This window comes from Phalacrocorax aristotelis, chromosome 3 (assembly GCF_949628215.1).
Source record: "Phalacrocorax aristotelis chromosome 3, bGulAri2.1, whole genome shotgun sequence".
Classification (NCBI taxonomy): domain Eukaryota; kingdom Metazoa; phylum Chordata; class Aves; order Suliformes; family Phalacrocoracidae; genus Phalacrocorax; species Phalacrocorax aristotelis.
This window is the reverse complement of record NC_134278.1, coordinates 126,591,710-126,614,354: the sequence shown is the minus strand read 5'-3', so window position 1 is coordinate 126,614,354 and position 22,645 is coordinate 126,591,710. Positions and strand designations below refer to the sequence as shown.

Sequence of the window (22,645 nt, the reverse complement as noted above, 5' to 3'; positions counted from 1 at the left end):
ACCGCCCACGGGGCGGGGCGGGGCGGGGCGGGGGAGGAGTCCCGTCCGCAGGCGCCCGAGTACGGGGTTGTGTTAGGCGGCGCTCGGCGCATGCGTAGTGGGAAGGCGGCGGTGGCGGAGCGGCGTTCGTTGCGCAGCGCGCATGCGCCCTGGGCTTCTTTGGCAGCAGGGGCCGCCTCGCGGCCGTACCGGGCGGGATGGAGACAGAGGAGGACGACTTCATGCTGGCGCTCCAGCTCCAGGAGCTGTGGGAAGCGCAGGATAAGGCAGCGGCGGAGGAGGCAGCGGCGGCGGCGGCAGCGTGCCCTGAAGCCTCGCCCGACCCCTCGCCCCTCCGCCCGCTGTCGGTGGTGGACGAGGCCTGGGAGCTGCTGGACCCCAGCCCCGACGTGCACGGCCTCTTCGTGCAGTTCAACGAGACGCTCTTCTGGGGGCGCCTGGCGGCCGTCGACGTATCGTGGAGCCCACGCATGACCCTGTAGGCCATCGCGGCGTGGGGGGCTGCTCACAGGGCAGCCCTGCGTGGGGAGGGAGCCGGGGCCCGAGGGGCGGCGGGGACGAGGGAGGCCAGTCCTTCCCGTCGCCCAGTGGCCCCAGCAGCTGTGTCAGAGCAAGGTGACGGACGGCTCATCTCCTGGCGTGGCTGTGGGCCTTAGGGAGGGGGAGGAAAGCTGTCACTTGTCACTCCGTGCTGCTCCTAACTGTGGCTCCGTAGGCACGGTGTGCTCGTGCAACAGCCGCTCTTCTGGGTGCCTGAATGTCCTGCTTTTCTAATGTAGTTCGTACCCCAGGGTGTGGGTTGGTCTGTTTTGGCTGTCGTTGGTCGTCCTTCGCAGCCATAAATGGCTTTTCCCGTGGTGCTGGGAAAACTGGAGAGATGTTAAAGCGGAATAAATAACTTGGTCTTAAACTGCATATGTCAAAACTTAATGCACTTGTATTGCTGTCATTTCTCTTGTTATCAAGCTTTATGATAGCTTTACAACATGGCAGAAAGGCAAATATGAAATTGTAGTATATTAATAAGATTTAGAATAGACTGGGAAGGGGAATATACAAGAAACCTGAGACTAAAAATTAAAATATTAATTTAAAAACAAAAAGGAAAGCTTTGAAATGCAGGCTGCCGTTCTGCAGCACGTCAGCTGATGCAATTGCCGGCTGCTGAAGTCCTGCCCCCTCTTGTCCTCTGCTGGTTGCAGCAAGCTTTAAACTCAATAACAAAAAGTGCTTTCTGGTGGATTAGCATGCAGAAGTGATGGTACGTGAAGGTTCAGTAAGAGCCAAAAGTTGGGGGAGATGAGAGGTGAAATTGCAGCAACCAGCAGTTAAGTCTGTGTTGGCTGCTCTGAATCTCCAGCCTCTATTTTTTGTGTTTTGCTCCATCAGGAGTTCTAATGAAAACAGTCCTCTGCCTCCAAAACAGGTTCATATAATAATTAAGGTTGGAAAAGACCTCTAGGACCATCAAGTCCAACTGCCAGCCCAACACCCCCAGGCCTCCTAAACCATGCCCTGAAGTGCCACGTCTACATGTTTTTTGAACACCTCCAGGGATGGTGACTCCCCCACCTCTCTGGGCAGCCTGTGCCAGTGCCTGACCACTCTCTCAGTGAAGAAATTTTTCCTAATATCCAATCTAAACCTCCCCTGACACAGCTTGAGGCCATTTCCTCTCATCCTATTGCTAGTGACTTGGGTTAGCAGGGAACTTGTGACTTCCCCTTCCGCCCCGACAGGATTGCTAGCTTTGAATTAAGTGATTGCAAGAGGCCTAATAACTTACAGTTTCAGTTTTGCTTGTTCAGTCACAGCCTGTTCTAAGGAAATCGTGGGCTTTTTCTTTTTCTTTTTTTTTTTTTTGCTTAATGATGTTGAGCTTTTCAATTAACTACTAACAGTTAAAAGTGTTTTTTCATGTTCTGAATTACCTAGTGTTTTAGCTCCAATTCCCAATTTTATTCATCTGCCACAGAAACAAGTGGCTTTTAATATTTTCTTTCTCTGTCTTTCAGGTGTGCTGGAGTGTGTAGATATGAAGGAAAAGGTGGAATGTGTTCCATTCGTCTAAGTGAGCCGCTCCTAAAGTTAAGACCAAGGAAGGATCTCGTTGAGGTATTTGAAGATTGCTCATGAATCTAAAAAAAAAATGTATTGTGCCAGCCCCCACTGCATACAAACATTTCACATGTCATAGTGGGATTCATATGTACAGTGACTTAAAGCCATGACTATTTAATGATCTATATTGTTACATTTCTGTTGCTTGTGTTGCAATATCACGTTAATCTTTCAGTTTTGTTTCTAAATGGGCAGCTCAGAGTAGGAGTCTAAAGTAACTTGTTTATTTTACTGACTTTATACAGGTTAAAAACAAACCCAAAACAACTTTTTTGCTCCTAAATTATCCTCTAATGTTACAAACCAAACATGCACTGAAAGCACAATCAGAAAATGGCTGTAGTTGCATCTTTTAGGTCAAAAGAGCAATAGCAGAAAATAAGGATATAGGGTATGACTGTAAACATAACTTTGTGTTGCCTCCCATGCCTCCGTCAGGGCTGCTGCTTTGAGCTGGCTCAACATTCGGATTTGCTTAATGGACAGAATTGCTGTGGAAGTTCCAACTTTCTCACAAGTGTCTCTTTTTTGGGGTTGTAGAGGGGATGATCTCTTTAAAGATCTGAGTTAAGTTTGAGGATTAATTCTCCTTTCTGGAATGTCACTTATTGTAGTAATATTCCCCATCATGTTTTTGTGGTATGGGAATAGAGGTGATTTGATTTGACAGGTAGGTAAGTATTATGTTTTTATGACTCAGACTGAACATGTGAATGCATGAAAATAAGATCAGTACCAAGATCAGTGTAGAGGAGTAAAATACTTCTAGCTTAATTTTGAAACCATATGTAATGCTTTTTAGTAAATAGCTAATGATTTGCATAATTTCAGACACTGTTGCATGAAATGATCCATGCCCTGCTTTTTGTTACTAATAATGACAAAGATCGTGAATCTCATGGACCAGAGTTCCGCAAACACATGCGTCGCATTAATCGCTTGACTGGAGCCAATGTCACAGTAAGCATAATCCATTTAACCTAATTTAATAGAGGTTTCTTCCTGATTTGTTTTTTTAGTATGCCTCGTGTGGTATGAGTAATGTACTTGTTCTTGTTAGAAGCTCCGCAGCTGGCAGCAGTACAGCTTTGTATCCAAGTGTGTGCCAGTTCCATAGTTACCTTGTTGGGGATGGTGGGGGAACAGGTTAAGGAAGATGTGGTGAGTTATTAGAGTCATAACTTTCAAGTATACCCTCTGTAAGTATTTTCCTTTAAGCTTTTGTTTTAAACTTGAAACAACTTAATGATACCAGGGAGAGAATAGCTCCATGTTCCGAATAATATCTGAGGAAAAGCAGTCTGTTTTAGTTAAGATTTATATCAGTAGAGGCTAATGGGTTGATGATATTTTAAAATAATGTGTCTGATAAGATCAATTAAGATAATAGCTGGAGGGAGAATATAATACTGCTGTTGTTTACAATGCATTCTAAACAGTATGCCACTTAGGGTAAAATTGTAGGTAGATTTTAAAATTATTTTATTGCAGTTCAAGCAGGACAGCCAGGACATATTCCTATACATCCTGTCTCTTTTTAAAGTTTTGTTTTAATAGTATCTAAATGTTGATCCGATTTCAGCTCTTTTAGCTGGTAATGTAGAGATCACAGCAGTAATGGAATGGATGGAATGGTAATATATTTAAAAAAAAAAATAATTGTAGAGCTAGTCATATAAAATTAGAACCTTTCTGAACAACTGCTTTTTTCTTTTTTTTTTTTTTTAAATCTAGATTTATCATACTTTTCATGATGAGGTGGATTTGTACCGCCAGCACTGGTGGCGATGCAATGGCCCCTGTCAAAACAGGAAACCTTACTTTGGATACGTGAAACGTTCAATGAATAGAGCACCCTCTGCACGAGACTTCTGGTGGGTTGAGCATCAAGAGACATGTGGCGGTACATTCACAAAAGTGAAGGAGCCAGAGAACTTTTCTAAGAAATCCAAGGAGAAAACCCAGCCAGCAAAACTTCCAAATTCGGAGTTAACTAACAAAGGTACTTAAAATATTTTTTTTTTTCTTTTCCAAACAGTTCCTTGAGCAACTACAGATCAGCCACCGCATGAGCCTTGTTCTGTTATTGCTGTTACTTAGCAAAGAACAGGGCCCATTTTATTTGTGCATTTCTAGGCTCCTTCTCAACTATTTGCAAAAGGCTTGGTTTGCTGCACTGTTCTCAAGCAGCAGACCTTTTTGGGCAATGCACATAAAATACTACGCCCATGATTTATATATGAAAAAGTTACTAAATTTTTCCTATTTTCTTCTTATTTTCCAGTCAAGACACAAATGCGTGATATGCAAGATCTGGTGCCTTTCAGTGGGAAGGGTTATCGGCTTGGAGGAGGAGACAGTGTACTCTCAGAAAAAAGCACAAATTCCAGCAGCAGCGTTAGAAACAGTGAAACACCTGGCTCACAGTATCGTTCAACACTAAAGACAATACCAATCCCTAAAAATGAGATAAAATTTGAAAAATCACCCCGTAGTGGCATCTTCTTTCCACTTTACACTGATGATGCCACTGAGAAAATGAACTTGGCTTCAAAGCGCGAGTTTCCTAAACTTTCTGTTGCTGATACAAAAGCTTACCAGTGTGTTAATGGATCACCTGTTAAAATTGCTCGTGTTACGGAAGAAAAATCAAACCAAGGTTCTGCAAATGGCAAGAGAGTTACGCCACTTTGTAACAGGCCACCAAAACAAATTGGTTCTGAGCCGACAACAGCAGCTCAGGTTGCTTCTGAGAAAAAAAGCTCAGAGTGTACTAATACACGGCACCAGTGGCCAAAAGTGGAAGACAAAACTGCCTTTGAAAACTATTTCATTAAAAAAGGGCATACTGAGGTCCCTTTAAGTATCAAGACACCTATGAAAACCCAAGCTGAATCTACAGTGTCCTCTGCAAGTTCCAGCACTGCTGTAAGGCAGGATAAAAAAGTCAGTTGTCCTGTTTGCCAGACCGAGGTTTTGGAGTCTAAAATAAATGAACACCTTGATTCTTGTCTTGGATAAAACCTTTCAGAAAGCTGTTTCAAAAAGATAAACCAGGGCTGAAAGCACTGCTTGAAGACTTACTTTGCTTCAGGGTTTGCTTAGCTGTGGTTGTTCCTGTGTGCCTGTTCTGAACTGGAATTTAAACTACTGTCAGCTTGCTGAGCAACACGTTTTGCCGAGTTGCACATCAGCGCTGGCTGGGAAACTGGCTGCTACTTGTGCTCCAAAGAATCGGATGCTCAGGTTTTAGTAGTTGGACGTTTGTGCCAACGTTCTTGCTGCAGAATCTGGGTAATACAGCGGAAGGTGGATACTTGCCGAACGGCGTATTTTTGAGGCAGTTTTTAAAATGTAAGACACTTTTAATCCTGCTGATTTGTCTTTGTTCTTAAGACCCCTTCGTGGCGGTGGTTGGGTTTTAAGTGTTTTTGGCCATTCTTAAAGTTAACCACCTCTAATAGATAGGAATTCTTCTGTTTACTGCAATGTAATCAAGTGGCATGTATTTTTAGAACAGTAAGTATTTTGCATAAGCCACAGTTAGAATTTCAGGCGGTCCTTCTCACCGCTGACCTTTTTGAAAAGATAGATGAGAGTGAGAATCTCAAATACAGGCTTTTGTCAAGGATGGGAGAGGCATAGGCATCAAAACCCGCAAAGCATCCGTTTGGGTTTAGTGAGCGGATTGCAGCAGGAAAAGAGAAGATCCAGAAGTGCGATGAAGGTGCTAGGAAGTCAAGCAGAAAATATTTGGTAGATGAGGAGAACACCCTATGTTTAAGGGCTCAGAAAAATAAATCATTTTGAGGAGCTTGTTTTCAAAAAGGATTTAGAAGTTAGCTAATCTGTTAGAAATGGGAGTGGTCAAATGGAAGCTAATAAACTTCAGTCATGTCTGTGTCTTAAGGTCCAGAATCCCAGCTAGACTCTCCGCCCACTTCTCCTGATGATTTGCACAAACTCTGCGTTGTAAGTTTACTAGTCTTTAGGATATGGGTTTTCATGTGAGAGTAACTGACCCCCATATGCTGATACTAGCAAGTGGAAGTTGTGAGGAATACTGGCAGTGGTCCGGTCAAGACTGTTCCTGGCCATGTCATAAAAGCCTTCATGATTTTTTCAAATTTCCAGTGCTTTACACGCCAAAATGGCATTGGATGGACACTGGCTGACGGTCTTTGTGTTGCATCTTCTGGAAGCCAGCCAGCTTGGTGGTTGGTATCCAGCAGGCCAGCCAGTTGGGCGCTAAACCCATTGTGCTGTGGAATGTTACCAATGCTGAGCGGATGTGTTTTCTATAGAAACTTTCCAAAATGTTAGCAGTTCTCTTGCTGCACTGGAAGTAGCTAACTGGTTAAACAGTTAACAGCTTGATTCCTTACTTGTAAAACTGATTATAAATATTTTTGTGTTAAAAAAAAAAAAAGTTATGCTGATTCATATATTGCTGCTACAGCTTCAAATGGCTATATTAGCCTCGGATGCACGTATGTTTGCCTTATTATATAACTAATTACTTGCTGCTCCCTTTTGAAATTGGGAAATAAACTGATGTGCAATGGAATCTGGCAAATGATACCTTTGCTCTCTTTAAACATTGGTGTATTTTTTTATCTACTGATACTACAGATGTTTAATGTGTATTGGTTTGTTCTTGCATATTCTGAATAAATTGGTACTGATTTTTAGATTTTCATTAAGCCTGGGTTTCACATGGCAGTTGTGGCCACCTTGTGTTGCTCCCCTGTGTATCTAATAACAGTCTGGTTTAATAGATCCTTTCTGTATTAACACTTTTCCTTCTTAAATTTCCCTGTAAAAACAGGTGTTGGTGAATATAGACTGCATCAACCTCTGCCCTTTCTCCATCATATTTTTAGCACAGTTTCACTTCTCTTGCATTTCTGTGGAAAATTTCACAAATACTGATTTTTAAAACTTGATTTGAGATGCTAATTTTCCATACTTCCTTCTTAAAGCTGCAGTATGTGTCAGTGTTCCCAGTGAAACCTGACATGATACTTGACAGTACTATTCAGAAGTGTTTGTACTACCACGTGTCCTTTAAGATGAGGACTAGATTCACATCAGGAATGGTCTCTCACATCGTGAAGTTTTTTTGGAGATACATTTCCCTTACTATTGTTCCCATCTGTTTCCTGGTTTGTCTTTCCCACTGCAGCTGGTAAGAGTATAGGGTTGCTCCAGGAAGGGAAGATCTGTGGGTATTGTTAAATACATTTTTCATATTCAAATGGGCTTTTTAAAATATCTTCTTTTACATCAACAGTGTTCACTTGAACAACAAATGGAAAACAAATGTGCAGTTGGCCTTTGGAATTCAGTGGCCTGCCGGGGGCTGGGAGGGAGCTTAAGCTACAGGCAAGTCCTGTCTCAAATACACAAGTGGCCTAAAATAGATCTCTTTTCAAAACAATTGTGCAATTTTGGACCAGCTGTGGAAAAAACACCACCTCTGCCCATACATGTTTTTACAATGAAGTGTTATGATGCCAAGATCTCTTTTACACAGAGATAAAGGTGACAAAGGGCTGGGTGGATAGGCTTTGCAGTTCCTACCTGTTGCAGGCTATTATTAGCAGGTCATGGCCTTGTTTTTTCAGCTATATTACTGTGAGTGCTGGTTCTGTAAGATTTTGTTCTTGAATAGTGTCCTTCCCACAACTATAACAATGACTACAAGCATGTTTTTAAAATATCCTTGTAGATTTGGGTCAAAGGTGAGAAATTTCATCTCAATATCAGTTGACTTTGTCCTGAATGAGTTTAGATACCATCTATAACGACACACGCCAGTAACAAATCTTGAAAAAAAACGTGCTTTGCTGAACTGCAGAATAAGTTGCGTGACTGGGAATTGGAGAAACAAGTCAATACGCTTGACTTTTGAGACAAATCAGGTAAGAGAGAGGTCAACAAATGGTTCTGCAAACCAAAGCCAAAAGCAATGTTATTCTGCGGGGATCTACTGGAATTGCTCGGAATGATCCACATAACATTTCTAGAGGTCAAAGCACCTAACTGGGCATCACTTACCTACTTCGTTATTAGGGAAGAGGCTGCTGTTAAGTTGCTTGAAACTGGTTATCGGGCAAGAAATGTTGAAGGTCAAATAGTTTCAAGTATTTTTTTTACTTTTTAGGGAAAAGTTATCTAGGAAGTTTTCATAATACTTGATGAATTCTGATGAAGGAACTGGAAGTAGCCTTTTTCTCCGGAATGATAAAAATAAATCACTATCTTCCAAGAAGATACATAATAGAAATAGTCTGCTTTATAGCATCTTCTAGAAGCGATAATGAGGCATTTTACCATCTCCCGTAGCCCAACCGCTATTTGTATTCACTTGGGGTATCTAGGTCACGCGGCAAGTGTATTCTTAGAGCAAGTTCTACCCCAACTCCTATGCGTAAGCTGATGAGCAGGCTGTTTATGTCTAGGTGGAGGTACGCTCCTCGGGCAGCGATGGTGCTGCTGCTCAAAGCGTAGGAATTGGCTACCTGAGCCTCCTCTCTGGGAACGTTTTTTTTCAAGAGAACTAGACAGCGTTCGTATCAAACAACCTACAGCAGGGCTTACGCTATGCGGTGCTACCTGCCTCTGTGCCAGTGTTAGTAATAAAGGATACCAGGTAACGTGTGACAAAATCAAAGGCTAGAGAGGGCTTAGTCATAACTGGACTGGAGCTGGCGAATAATTCCTGAAATGCAAAGTACCTGTGCACACTTCAAGCTTCTCTTGCTGCAGCAGCAAGATGTGCTGTGGAGTAAATGGCTTGTGAGGATTTTTCTTCTTCCTCAGGTATTCTTCTGGAGCCTCGGTTCTGTTGCATTTTTTTCTCCACGCACCGCATCCCTACGCATCCTTCAAGTGAAGCAAGTCACGTTCTATCGAAGCGTAACAGCGAGACAGGACAAACGGTGAGTTTCTGAGGAAAGGCGAGATGGATGTCTCTTCTAAATCGGTTGGAGCGATTCACGGTGAGGTGGCACAGACTGCTCTGGCTGCCACCACAGCGGTTTGCTCCACGGCTGCTGGAGCTGGTCATGCTTGAACACGGTGTCCGTGCATCAGCTGTCGCATTTTGCCACCTTAAATTGAAAGGCTGCTAAAGGTTGGGCTGGGTGACCTCCTGAGGTTACATCTGACCTAAATTCCCCTGTGAGCATATGATTGTTGCTGCCTGACACAGTAATGATAGAAGTGAAACAGCTGCTCTCCATCAGCTGCTTCTTACCTGCTAGCCAGCACTCATGAGCTTTATACTCCAAATTAAATACCCAAGTTCGTTCTTGTATGGATTACTACAGCTGTTTTGAAGTCTTAAGCTTAAAGAAACAATTGCTTGTATATGAATGTAAAGGCTCGACGTTAAATTACCCTTAAAGTGTGGTTTATGGGTAGACAGGCCATGTGAGAGACCTTCATTTCAGTGCGTGTGTGAAAATACGCTCTGTGTGTTTTCATGTACTCGTGTACGTGGAAAAAACAAGACAGCAGGCTGTGTGGAGCTTTGGGGTTCTTCAACAGGCCATTAGGTGGCACTCCTTGCACTTAAGGAGTAATACTTCCTTCCTCTCCAACCTGTACAGGGAAAGAACAGAAAGTGCAGAACTAGCAGCCTCGTGTTTCACCTACACCCGCACTCCAGGACGAAGGTGGATCAGCAGGAGCCCCGTCCGGACCATAAAGCAAGTGAAAGGAGGAGGAATGGGGGAGGTTCTGCAACCAGTGGAGAGAGTTGAGGAGGAGAATTTGCATCTAACTGGGTTTTCTGTGTTTCTGTTAATTTTGCTGCAAGAGGGACTTGGATGATGAGCCGGTAGCTCTTTTGGGTTATTATCAGTGAGTAACCCAAAAGGCATCCTTTTGTGGTCTACATATACCGCACCACTTGCATCCACTGCAGTGAAAAATGTAATTTTCTGTCACCATATGGCATCAACCCAGTTCAGCAGGAGAGGCAGGGTGAAGTTGTAGGAAGTTAGAGGGGTCTTTAACACACAAACGTGGCTCTGGCTCCTTGGCTAAGCTGGGGAGCTGGAGGGGTGTGACAGGCTGAGGAAAGGGTAGTGTATTGTAGGTGTGAAAGCTAAAAATGGGAGATGGCCATGGCCTTAATCCCTGCATTCCCTTTTAGCTTCTGCCAGGCCAGGCTGCTTTAAGACTAGATTAAGTTTCTAAGAAGGTGCAGCAGCTTGGCCTGAATAGCTCACCCTGCCTCTGTCCCAACCCTCCCCTATCCTTCGCATTGTTTCATCTGCTTTTTTGTCCTAGTAAGTCATAGACCTGACATTTCACAAACCGCATAAGAATGTTTGAAGGAGCAAAAACCAACAAGCCAAATACTTGGCTCCCCCATTGCTTAATTTATAAGCGGTAAATACTTCTTTTTTTCTTCAAATTACAGGACAGCAAGTACCTTCTCTTTACCTTTCTCCTTGCTACTAATTGCTCAAAGTCTGGGGTAAAACGTGGACTAGAGCTCAGTGAAGTCCCAGTACAATATCTTGCCTATAGGAATATGGCTTACTTGGGGTTTTTAATTCTTCTAGTAGCTTCATTCAGCAACTTACTGATGGGGGAACAGCCAAAGGGCGCCTCTGCTCCTACTCTACTTCCTCCCCACTTCTTTGTTCCCCGCCTTTGCTTTCCCACTGACCACCCTGGTTTCTTCCCAGAAGCATCCCAGTAATTATCTGCTTTCTTCCCAGGAGGATCGGTTCAGTGGGCGTGCTGCCACCACTCTGTAAGCGGATTTTTGATTCACCAGGAGGGTGTGGGTTGTGTTTGGAGAGAGGCATGAAGCAAAAAAGCTGAGCAAATTGCATGCTCGGAGGGTGCCCACCTGCAGAAGCCGGCGCAGCCTCTGCAGCGCTTGCCGGCAGCGGGACACAGCCTGCCCGCAGCACCCACACGTGGCTTGAGGAAGCACTGGCCGTTTTGTTCAGCTCAAGAGCAGCACGTCTCAGAAGCAAGAAATAATTTGACCAGAGCAGTTTATTTTTTTATACCACTTCATTTTGAGCAGTGTACCAAGTCCAATGGTTTTTGGCCTGTTTAATGCATACTCCAGCACACGCTTGCTATTTTACAGGCATTTCTCCAAAGACTCATAGGGGCTGTTCTATTTATAGTGCACAGCACATCTTACACTAGCTGTTTTCAACCAACAGCAAGACAAACGCCCTGGTGTGTGACAGGACCACACAACTTGGCATGGGCTGCTCCAGATGATGTGGTGGTGGAAGGATATGGTACAACATCTGGGCTGTTCTGGCAGATGGCAAACGGGAACACGTCCAAAGGAAAGACTTGTCCTAAGAATATAACGCCCCGGGGGCTTCAGAGAGGACAACGCCTCTACCAGGCAAGGCATGGAAAGCTGCAAAATCCCAGACTGGCAGGGGTTGGAAGGGCCCTCTGGAGCTCACCCCGTCCCACCCCTGCTGGAGCAGGCACCCCCAGAGCAGGGGCACAGGGCCGCGTCCAGGCGGGGGGTGAATGTCTCCAGGGAAGGGACCCCACAGCCTCTCTGGGCAGCCTGTGCCCCTGCTCTGGCACCCGCACAGGGAAGGGGTTTGTCCTCATGTTCAGGTGGAGCTTCCCGTGTTCCAGCTTGTGCCCGTGGCCCCTTGGCCTGGCGTTGGGCACCACTGAAAAGAGCCCGGCCCCATCGTCCTGACACCTGCCCTTCAGATATTTATAGGCATTGATGAGCTCCCCCCTCAGCCTTCTCTTCTCCAGGCTGAACAGACCCAGGTCTCTCAGCCTTTCCTCACAAGGGAGATGCTCCAGCCCCTGATCCCCTTGGCAGCTCTGCGCTGGCCTTGCTCAAGCAGTTCCACATCCTTCTTAAACTGGGGGGCCCAGAACTGGACACAGCACTCCAAATGTGGTCTCACTAGGGAAATCTGCTGTCTTCTGCAGGATATGTTGCTAAGAATTATTTGGGTTAGTCTTTAGCTTTGCATTTAGTAGTATTTGTATAGGAAATTTAATTTAAACATAAGAAATGTTATTACAGTGAGGTTGGCTGAACACAGGGACAGGTTGCCCAGCGAGGCTGTGGAGTCTCCATCCTTGAAGATACTCAGACCCCAGCTGGACGCGGTCCTGGACAGCCAGCTCCGAGTGACCCTGCTCGGGGCAGGAGGGCTGAACCAGACCATGTCCAGGAGCCCCTTCTACCTCCACAGTCCCGGGTTTCTGCCTAACAACTCCGTGAACACTTCAGGACAGAGTGAAATTACAGCTGAAGGCAGTTAAAATCCATCCGCTTGCCTGTGCAGTCACATAACCTGGGATTGCTCACACCATCTCTAACCATCAGTTTATTTCCCGCTATATGTTTTTCTCCTTGCAAGGTTCACCATGGGCAGTTGTCATCAGTGCCAGGCCAGGACCAGGAGGGCCAAGTTCCCCATCTCATGCATCAGAAACTGGAGGACTTCAGGCAGTAGCCAGGACACGCCACAACACAAAGACAGGTGTGAGGAAGCTCTGCCCTGGTGAGCCGGCAGAAGGCAGCAGCTGGGTCGCTGCTTCCCATGGCCTGCCCTGCTTCCTCACCAACACGGGGTGGGGGGCAGGATTATCAGCCCTGTTGACGTGAATTAAAGCTCAGATGTAATTAACTTTGAATGTACCTATAAGAGATTTAGAAGGCAGGAAAAACATCTGATGACAGGAAATAGGAGGTATTTCAGGCACTGAAAAACCCCAAATGACTATTCAAACTAGCTGGCAACATTTCCCAGGCAATTTGGCAGAGTTAAGAGGACACCACCCAGGAGGTTTTACTGCTAACATTTGGGCTTATGCCTGGGTCTTTAAACAGAGTTTTGTCGAAGCAGACACACGTCTGGAGCGGTAAGCAATGCCATGGCTTTGGAGCTTTTTGCAAGGTGCTAGGGGCACGAGCATCTCCTGAAGGAACGAGGAGACGTGAGGTTGGAGGAAAACACCTGAAGTAGCCTTAATGCAGCTGCCTTCATAATCCCTTTACAGGCTCTGGAAATGTTACCTTCCCTCAGGACTCTCTGCAGTGGAGCGCTCCCACACTAAACTAACTCTTCGCACACTTAGTGCAGATACTGAACCACGTACAGGGTTGTGGTCAGCCTGTGCCTGCCCTGCAGCAGATCCTAAGGGAAATGCTGCCTTAACTTCTTTGGGAAGAGAGCTTGGAGGCCTCTGCTGTTGGGCAAGCATCCTGACTCAGCTTTGGGTTGCTGTGTGATGGGTTGATCCCAGCCCCAAGTGTATTTTCACATGTGGCTGTGGGTTTGTGTTGAAGTCATACCATCTTCGGGAGCTTGACCATCAGACATCCCGTTTGTGAGTCCCACACCCGATTTCAGCTGCCTCCTGTCTCTCCCTTTCCTTTTTTCAGTAGAAAGACTACCCCAGCTTGGTGTGAAACTGCTCCTGGGTGATGCTAGCACGGTCAGATACACTGCATTCAGTGCCAGCTGAAGGGTGTGTCCCATGAACTGCCACAGGTCAGCTGCGTCACATATAATCCCACCACCTCTGCCAGAAGAGCAGGAGCACCCTCAGCGATTAAAGATGACTTTGTTTCCCTGAGAGAGGGTCAGCAGCTGCCACACCGAGCTTTTGTCCAGCAGCACCAACTCAGGGCAGGCAGCAGCCGCCGGCGGAGGCTGCACTGCTGGCCATGACGTGGCAGCCACTCCTCTCTAGGCATTTTTTGCAACTCTCAGCCAAGGGCTTAGTAGCACCTGACCACCTGGAAGGGCAGGCAAAAAAATTCCCAAACATTTTCCCCAGCCAAGTATTTTATAATTTAATCCGCCACCCACATAAGGGGTGTAGCACACGAGCCTCAGCTCGGACACCGCTTGGGGAGCTAACGCAGGCTGGAAGGGTGCAAAAACGAGGGGGCAGGAGAGGCCCCCGCACACGTGCGGGTGCAGAAATGGCAAGGGAAGGCGCCGAGGAGGTAGGAAGCAGAACTGCTGTTCCCTGCGCACTCTCGCCTGAGGAAACTAGAGCAAATTTGCACTGGGATGTAACCAACCATCTCCTGCTTCCCCCACTCCTTCATCCCCGCCCGGGTGGATGTTTGGTCCTAGATAAAGTTGCCTCGTACCTAAACGAGAGCTTACACCATCGTAATCAACAACAAAAAAGCCTCCCAACCAAAATACAGGTCCTTTGATTGCTGCAAGTTAAAATAACTTTTGTTTGTGCAGCACAACATCCTCCACCTAAAATAGAGCGACTTGTCTCTAGAACCCTAGGAACACGTTTTTCTGCTTGCACGGAGAGGCCTGGCCCCAGCTGGGACACCAGGGGGACCCAGTCACCCACTTTTGCGTCCAGCTGTCCCCGGGAGCGGGCTCCCGCAGCCTCCCGCAGCCCCCCACAACAAGGGCCGCGCACCCACACCCCGCTTCTTTTCCCGGATTTGTATAAGCCTGCTCGTTACTGTAAAATACATGCCCTGCCTGGTTATGTCATTGCATCACATCGCGCGGCTGTGAAGTTGCAGCAGCTCTTTAACTACATAGTTGTTGCCTACTCGTGCTATTTTAAATAAAGAATTTTTTAAAAAAACTAAAATGTTCTCATAGTGGAGGTGGGAAAAAATAAAGGTCATCAAAGAGGTTTAGAAATTGCTGCCTACGTCCCATTAAGGAGTTCCATATATAACAAAAACTTAGGACCAAAGAGAGTTAACGTCCTAGTTTTTGCTTGTTCGTTAAAATACAACTGTGCAGAAGGTAGCCAGCATCGCATTACTACTATGTTGTGGCTGGGGAAGGGGAAGCGAAGGGAAAATAAATATGCCCAATCTGACAGCTCAAACCTTGCTCTCTGCTATCGGGAACACCGTCACCTGGACTCTAATCTCAGAGAACAGATTTGGTTATTACCCATGGCCCAACGTTAGTGGTGCCTACAGTCACATTTTCCTTGAAGAAATATTCTCTCCTTTATGCCGAGATGTTGCCAAGTGCTCAAATAAAAACAGTTCTTCCAAAATACCTTTCTGTTCCTGTCACCCCAGGGACTGCACTTCCCAGGTTTAGGAGTGGCGGTGCTCAGCGTGCTGCTGGCTAGCGGTTTGGTGGGGGTTTTTTTGATCCGTTCCCTCCCACCTTCACTGTACGGAAAAACCTCTCAGGATTGCAACAGCAATTAATCAAGCTCCAAAATTCTAGGTTCCTTACGTTTTTTAGAGCTTCCCCCATGACCTCGGCTATAATGCAGTCTTTATTAATAGATTTTCAAAGCTTGCTTACATCCAGTAATGTAAGCAAGACGTTTCCAAACTAAGTGATTTGCCTTAAGATGGTGCTGATCTTTATTTTTTCACTTGGCTTTCTGTTTGGCCCTTGTTTTCTTTAGGCAGGGAAATACCAGCTCACAGCCCAGTACAATATATTCAGGTATTAGGCTTTCTGGTTTTGAGTAGGTGTCAGATCTCTGCATTTTAGTTATTCTGGATTCATCTTCTATTTAAAAGCAAAAATAAAATTGAACCGCATTGAAACAAGCCCAGGAGAGGAACTGGTTGCATCCTGGGAAACCACGCTGACACACAGGCCCACAAAGAGCACTGGATCCCCACGTTAAATATGCAGAGCTGAAATTTTACTTCCCATCTGCAACAGCATTTGAAAGAAAGGATGGGTTTCCAGCTTTCAGGACGCTTCCCTGAAGCGGTGAGTCAGCTGCGTGCAACACCGGCAAGCTGTTAGTCCATCCGTGTGTTTCACATCTCACCGCTCAGATGCGAGGCATGCCCTGCTAGCTTTCTGCCACGTGAAGGTGCTGGTACTGGGCTTATGGGGTAAACAAGCTGGTCACCTTTTCCAGCATTTATTACCACGATATATACAAGGTAGTTACACTAAGTTCTCCAAATGAACCCATAAACTATTACCAACTCTTACTGAGCTGCATATTTAATAACTGGGGGACAAGGAAACCAACTCCCAGGTCAAGTAAAAAGTTGTGAATCTCTCATCTTCAGAAATAAAAATATGCCGGTTTGCAACACGCATCCATGAACAGAAAGGGTGGATGGAATGCATCGCCTTGGCCGAGGCAAACACTGTGTATTCCTTCTCCCCACACTTCATGCTCCTCCCCAAGGCAGACACCTATAGCATATTTTGGCTCGGCCCATCACACATTCCTCATACCCACCCCACACGTGTATTTCATCCTGGTCTCATGCCTCAGTCTCTTCCTGCCCTACTTCACCCTTTCTATTCAACTCATTCCTTCCTCAGTGTCCTCCTAAGGACTAGAGTCTATCCCCAGCGGGTTGGTGATTTGCATCTTATCTGCTTCTTCCACTTTTAGAGCCAGCTCTCCGTACCTGGCTCGTCCCTTTGGGAGCTACAGGGGTGTTTTTCGTATTTCAGAAAAGGGATAAATATGCTGTATATTCACTCAACTTCAAAGCTACGGGGAAAAGTCTGATGGAACCAAGTAAGTGGCAGCAAAAGTCAACAGAGCAAATTCTGTGGAACTGGTTTTGTCTGGTAGGACAGAGAACCTTCAACCAGCTTCCGTCAGCTGCTATCCACCCCCACCGGACACGGTCAGGCAACTCAGATTCAGCAGACGCTCCACTGACCAGAGGCCTTGCAGCAGTGTAATAGCACAAACAGGCTTCAATGCGCTTGCAGTAATTGCTCACATTCAAGCTTTACTTTACATATGCAAAAAAAGCTAAGTGAGTGAGCATTTTATATGAAAGCTGACCATGGGAGACCCAAGCTTCTGCAGATCCATACCTTCCCCCCCAAAGCAGATGAGATCCAAATCCTATTAAGTCCCACAAATTTCTTCAACATCTTTGCTACTCAGTACCCATAAATTCCTGCTATGTATTCGCAAGTGCCTGCAGCTATCTGCGTGCCGGCACGGGATTTTGAGACTCTGAGCGTTTGGTTGGCATTTAGCAGTCTCCCCTCTTCTCCAAAGCATTCAGCAGGCACAAAAATGGTATTTTCTGGTCTAATTTTACTTACCACTGTGATTTAGAGATGTCATCTTTCCACTCCTGACCTTGAAGTGCTCAGCACAGCCAGATGTTTTACATAAGATAGAGGCTGTCAGCCAGCTTCCTCTGATTTGCAACTGCCTCTGAGAAAGACCCAAGAGAGACTTCATCTTTCCTTGGTGTGGTGTTTTGACTGCACTATGCAAAATGACCACCCTGCGTGTCATGCTCAGCAATGCGATAAGTAAGGAAAAAAAGAAATCAGGTCTACACAGGGTGGTTGCAAGTGCTAGAAGGCTCCTTCCTCGTTCAATGTAAAACAAAGATGGGGAAGAGGCTTTTTCAAGAGAACACGTAGGAAGTTATACAGCACCGAAGCATGGAAACAGCCTCAAAGCACTTTAGGACCAGCTCAGTGCTGCTGCACTTAGGTTTCAGCCTAATGCACTGGCAAGAGCAGACCGGAGCACCACAGGTACCCAAGCGCTGGACTGGCACGCTCATCCGGCGATCCAGGGAACTCCTCCTGAGCCGCGCACACGCAGGGGGGCTTCACAAGAGTTACAGCAATGGCAGAAGCACGGCCAGCCAGGTGCTTCCTTGGTTACCATGCAGTCATTTTGACGTTCATCAAAAAGCTTAAGGGAATGGTGTGGCATCTTGTACGGGCTTGGCATCTGTAGACTCCACCATTCTTCCGCCATCTTCAAGGGGCTCATAATTCATTGGGAGCCATGCAAGACTGAAGAGCTCCCATTAAACCTTACAAATCCTGTTTTGCAGAGGACTTTCGTTTTGCACCTCGTGTATTGTCAGAAAGCGGTGAAAAAACCAGAGCAGCCTCTCTCTGTCTGCCATCACTCTCCAGTCAGCCTAAACTTGGTGCTGTTTTCGAGGGAGAAATCATCAGGAAAGTAATCACCACACCCAGGTTAACTGTAGGCAGTGTTAAAAAAACCAAAAAGTATCCTTCCCCCAAGCAGAAATAACTCTGATTTAAAGAAGAAAACAAAACCAACCAAAACCCCAACAACCCTCCCTCAAACCCCGCCCCCCCCCCCCCCCCCCCCCAAAAACCCAGAACCACCACAACAAAACGAAACACCCCCCACAAACCCAACAAAAATCCACTTGCCCCCTTCTCAGGGGTCATTTATAAAATTAGCTGCGATGGAGTAGTTTTTAAAAGTTACATCGATCACAAATAACCACGTAGTTTTCAAGAACCTTTATACATCATCTTTTTTAATTAGATTAGCTTTACAAGCAACTTGAGAGCTCTTTCATAATGAACACTGCTTTTCAAATTACACAACTTTATAGGCAACCTGTAAATGAATCCTGAATTTCTTTGCCTGCTATAGATAAAGGTCTCATATTTTACAGCCGGCTAACATCATGAATAAAAATAGCATTATGAAGCTTTGTCTTTAACCAGGACTAGACACATACAGATCATAAGACAGTTTAAAAAATAGTTTTAAAACAAGGACCTGCTTGGTGATGCTCAAGACTGAATATTCAACCGATGTGAAATGAACAGTTTCTAAAGGACACTGAAGAAATGGCTGACCTGATTTGTTGACCCTATTGTAATGACTTACATGGAGTGAAAAATTAAGCACTTTTTAAACCTGTCTGGCAAGCACAAACCTACAGTGTGATTAGAATTTGATACGCCGTGTAACTGCGGAAGATTGAATTACAGAGGGACTGAAATGAGTTTAAAGGCTTATGCTTACATTTCTAAAGTAAAACCAACCAAACCTCCGTTAAAGTAGTACTTAAAGAAGAGGAAGTAGAAGAGGTGGCTTTTTTTGCTTGTTTCACTGGTAGCCTAAATGCACTGCAGACCAGACAGTAATGAAGATTTGCACTCCTTGGCCAGGTTGGCAGAGGCACTTACAGTAAAGGTATCCTGTCTGTTTCTCTGGGAAGGAAAGAGGAAAGAGGAAGAGAACTTGGAAGGGCAAGAACTTACTCAAGAAAGGAAAAGCGAGAACAAAACAAAACTGGGATCTCTGTTGGTTCTCCTAAGTGATATACCAATACTGAATTTTTTCCCCCTTCTGTCAGTTTGTTACTAAACAATTAGCTTTTTCATGTTTTACATGAACAATAGTAATCTTTTTAATAAAAAATTACTGAGCTTTCCATAGAAAAGGTCTCTAATTGAATACAAACTATACAGATGCTAAAATTGTCACAAGTTGTAATATATACAGAAATATTTCTGTACACTCACATTGTTTTGGCTAAGTAAGGAAAAAAGGGACAGATAGAAAACTGCAGTGGGTAAGCTGATCAACCCCCAGACTCCTGTGACTATGAATGCTGTCTTTTATAGGTTTGCTTTTGTTTTTTCAAGCTTTTAAAGCTCAGGAAAAAAAAAAAAAAAGGAAGAAAAAAAATCAGTGCCTAAAACATCAGTTTCTTAAAAATAAGAATATCAGTTTCTGCACATCTCACTTTTATTCTGTGATGTCCCCTCTCCTTGATAAAATGAAAACAATGTCAAAGAACGTAAATGTTTTCCTACTGGAGATATACCTCAGCACTGATCAAAGGGCAGTGCCTTTGTGGGGAAATCCTTCAGCACAGTGAAAATCTAAAGATGTATTGCACAAGGAGCCTACAGTGATGCACTTCAGCTTCGGTGTGCTGACCATCTCCTTGATGCTATATAATAGCTCAAGGTGTCAATTACAGCCTGTACGGGACACCAACGTTGGAAAAGGAAATAGAAAAAAGTGAATTTTAGATATTCTATTAACTTATATACAAAGGAAAAGGGGGGTGGGCAAGTATTCTTTAGAAAAGGGAGAAAGCTCGAAATTTTCTGTCAAGTACATAAGGAGGTTCTGGGTACCTCTAATAGCCTAGGAAAGCCCTTGTATGTTCTTGTAACTTGATGGTATTTACCAGGTCCCCAAAGCCAATGACAGCAACCGATAGTGTCAAGTTCACTTAGTGCCAGTCACTTAAAAAAAGAAAAACAAAACAAAACAAATCCCAAAACAAAACCAAAACCCCACCAAAACAAAACAAAAAACCAAACCCAAAAAAACAAAGAGACAAACTTCCCCTCTGTGGATTCAACATACAAAACCACAAACTGAATGTTACTAATAGCAAGATACTGTTTTGCTTCTGTTAATAAGGTTCAAGAGGACATAGTCAAAAAAACAATACAGCAGCAATCTTTAAAAGTTAAGATTAGTGTGAGATATGATATAAAACAATCAGGTTTGTAGCTGGTAATTAAAGTGCTCCTTTTCTGACTTAAGGTGTAAAGAAAATTAAAGTGATTATCAGTTACTGGCAACCCTTACATTAAATTAGGTCTTTCATGGCAGAGGAGAACAGTATGAACAGTTTTACAAAAATAGATCCATGTTATTTTGGAGAATACTGTAAATTTTTTTCTTTTTTTTTTTCAGTTTTTCTTTTTTTTTTTTAAGACTCAATTTTGATAAACTGTACCTGGTCATACAAAAATTACCCAAAATTCAAACTTTTACCATATAAAAAAAGGGAGAGATGAATCGGATTCAGCTGGATGACAGGTCTGGCAAAATATAAGGATGGACAAATTCTATGTAGGGCACTTATTTATGTCCAGATGCATATGCTGTTTCTTACTGATTGCTTATCTTCTTCACATAAGCAGTCACAGGCCTGGAGTCACAATCACATAGTACAACGCTTCAGCAGTCAAAGAACCTTCTATTTGATGCAACATTGAAACACTGTTTGCTTCTTTATTAAAATGTTGGTTTGTTGTTGATTTTCCTTTATCTTGTTATTCACATTCAAAAGTTAATAGATAGCATCAAGATTTATCAGGGAGAATAGCAAGGGGAGTTGCTAAATCAAAGGCTTATAAAACGTCTTTCCCAACTGAGTCAGAAGGTTTATTAAGTTCAACCCTCACACCTTTTTCACCTGCAGAAATACGAAAGGAAATAGGTATTATTTTTCAGCATTTTTCAAAGTACAGTCTACAAAATTGCTACATCACTGCCCAGATCAGTTTTAAGGGAGTACTTCAAAGATTGGCTGGCACGTATTATCTAGCAAGATATCTATTTTTGGATGCAGGCTCTGTAAAGTTAACGAGCCGCGGTTACTCCTCATCTCAGAGCGGGCACGTATTTGGCTGCCCAAGGGGAAGACTGGATACGTCACGTCATACGTGCAGTTCTGAAGCTCATCGTCTCAGCCTTTACGAAGGTAAGCTTTAAGAAAAGCCAACTGAGAATCTGAGGATATTGTCCATTATTCCGTGTCAGAATATCTGGAGTTTCTGGGTATTTACCTTTGTAAAGAGACTGAGGGATTTTTAAAATGCAATATTCCATTTGACAAACCCACCAGCCAACCCACACCTCTTCCGTCCTTTTTTTCCTAAAAATTGACTTGGGTAACTTGAGGTATCCCCAAATAAAAGTTTGGCTATCAAAACATTAACACAGTATCCCATATTCAAGAAAAATTCACACATATTCCGCGTGGCTTTAGTTAGACTGACACTAAGTCAAAACCAAATAGTTCTCTATTTTATGACGTTTTATTCTATGATTTTCTATTTTTTTTGTCAGTAGAAAATGAAGAGCATCTTGCACAATTCTTGCTGCAGATACAGAGCAAAGAATGCAATTTTAGTTGCAAACGAAAACTCAAATCACGACTATATGATAATATAAATCAATTACAGGGCGAACTGGCACTGAAATGTAAATAAACCCTCCAACTCAGCCTTCCTTCCTTAGGTGCCTGCAGTTTAGGGGGACCCTGGAGAGGGAGGGGAGCCGGGGGTGGGAGCACCTCCCCCGCAGACACAAGCCCACCCAAACCACATCCCTGCACTCCCTCGGAAAGGGCAGCAGCTGAAGCTGCGCAGAGACAACCAAAACAGCTCTGATCCAGCAAGGCTGGCTCGAGGAGCTGCGTGGTCACACGCGTGCGACACAAAGCCTGGCTTAGAGACAGACAGGCTTCCTGTGGAGACCAGGCGGGCGTTATCCGGCACTCCTGACTGCCTGGGAAGTCACCGTGCCTCGCTGGGCATGTGCCACCCAGCAGCGGATCAGCCTGCCCAGCTGGAGCTGAGGGACCCGCTGCGTTTCTTCGCAAGCCAGGCAGGAGCTGCATTGCTCTTACCGCTCCTGATGCGCAGTCGCCAGCTGCACCAAGGGGGACTGAACTAAACTGCAGCTTTCGCAGCTGCTAGATACCTTTGGGGCTACTTATGAGCTTCAGACTCCCGACAGCAATGAATGGAAATCTCATTTGGAAATGACTGGCACGTGTCTTCGACATCATCGGTTTCAAAGCTTTTGACGAAACCGTGGAGACACTGGCCCTGTGCATATATGGAATCGTGGTACACCTGATTTTGGTTTATTTTTAAACTACTGTAACAAATGCAAAATCGTGATGGCAGTTACAAGCATGACAGAAGTCCTAGGCCATTTCTCCTCATAATGCTAATTTGAACAGGAAAATTAGATC

General features: G+C 44.6%; 2 protein-coding genes across 2 annotated transcripts in view; one reads left to right on the top strand and one right to left on the bottom strand.

Annotated features, from left to right (window-relative positions):
• Window positions 1–81: 81 nt before the first annotated feature.
• On the top strand, window positions 82–6,820 carry SPRTN (SprT-like N-terminal domain). The gene is made up of 5 exons (XM_075089506.1): window positions 82–478; window positions 2,016–2,115; window positions 2,953–3,081; window positions 3,856–4,123; window positions 4,406–6,820. The coding sequence occupies exons 1-5, from the start codon at window positions 198–200 to the stop codon at window positions 5,140–5,142; spliced, it is 1,515 nt and encodes a 504-aa protein (XP_074945607.1). The 5' UTR covers window positions 82–197; the 3' UTR covers window positions 5,143–6,820.
• Window positions 6,821–18,344: 11,524 nt separating this feature from the next.
• EGLN1 (egl-9 family hypoxia inducible factor 1) overlaps window positions 18,345–22,645 on the bottom strand; it is a 39,828-nt gene continuing 35,527 nt past the window's right edge. The window contains exon 5 of the mRNA XM_075089504.1: window positions 18,345–21,076. Within this exon, the coding sequence (XP_074945605.1) occupies window positions 21,012–21,076 (65 nt within the window). The 3' untranslated portion in view covers window positions 18,345–21,011. The remainder of the gene's footprint in view (window positions 21,077–22,645) is intronic.

Coding starts and splice junctions, on each gene's coding strand:
- SPRTN (XM_075089506.1), top strand. CDS start 198: ATGGAGACAGAGGAGGACGACTTCATGCTGGCGCTCCAGCTCCAGGAG. Junction 3,082..3,855: donor TGACTGGAGCCAATGTCACA/GTAAGCATAATC, acceptor TTTTAAATCTAG/ATTTATCATACTTTTCATGA. Junction 4,124..4,405: donor TTCGGAGTTAACTAACAAAG/GTACTTAAAATA, acceptor CTTATTTTCCAG/TCAAGACACAAATGCGTGAT.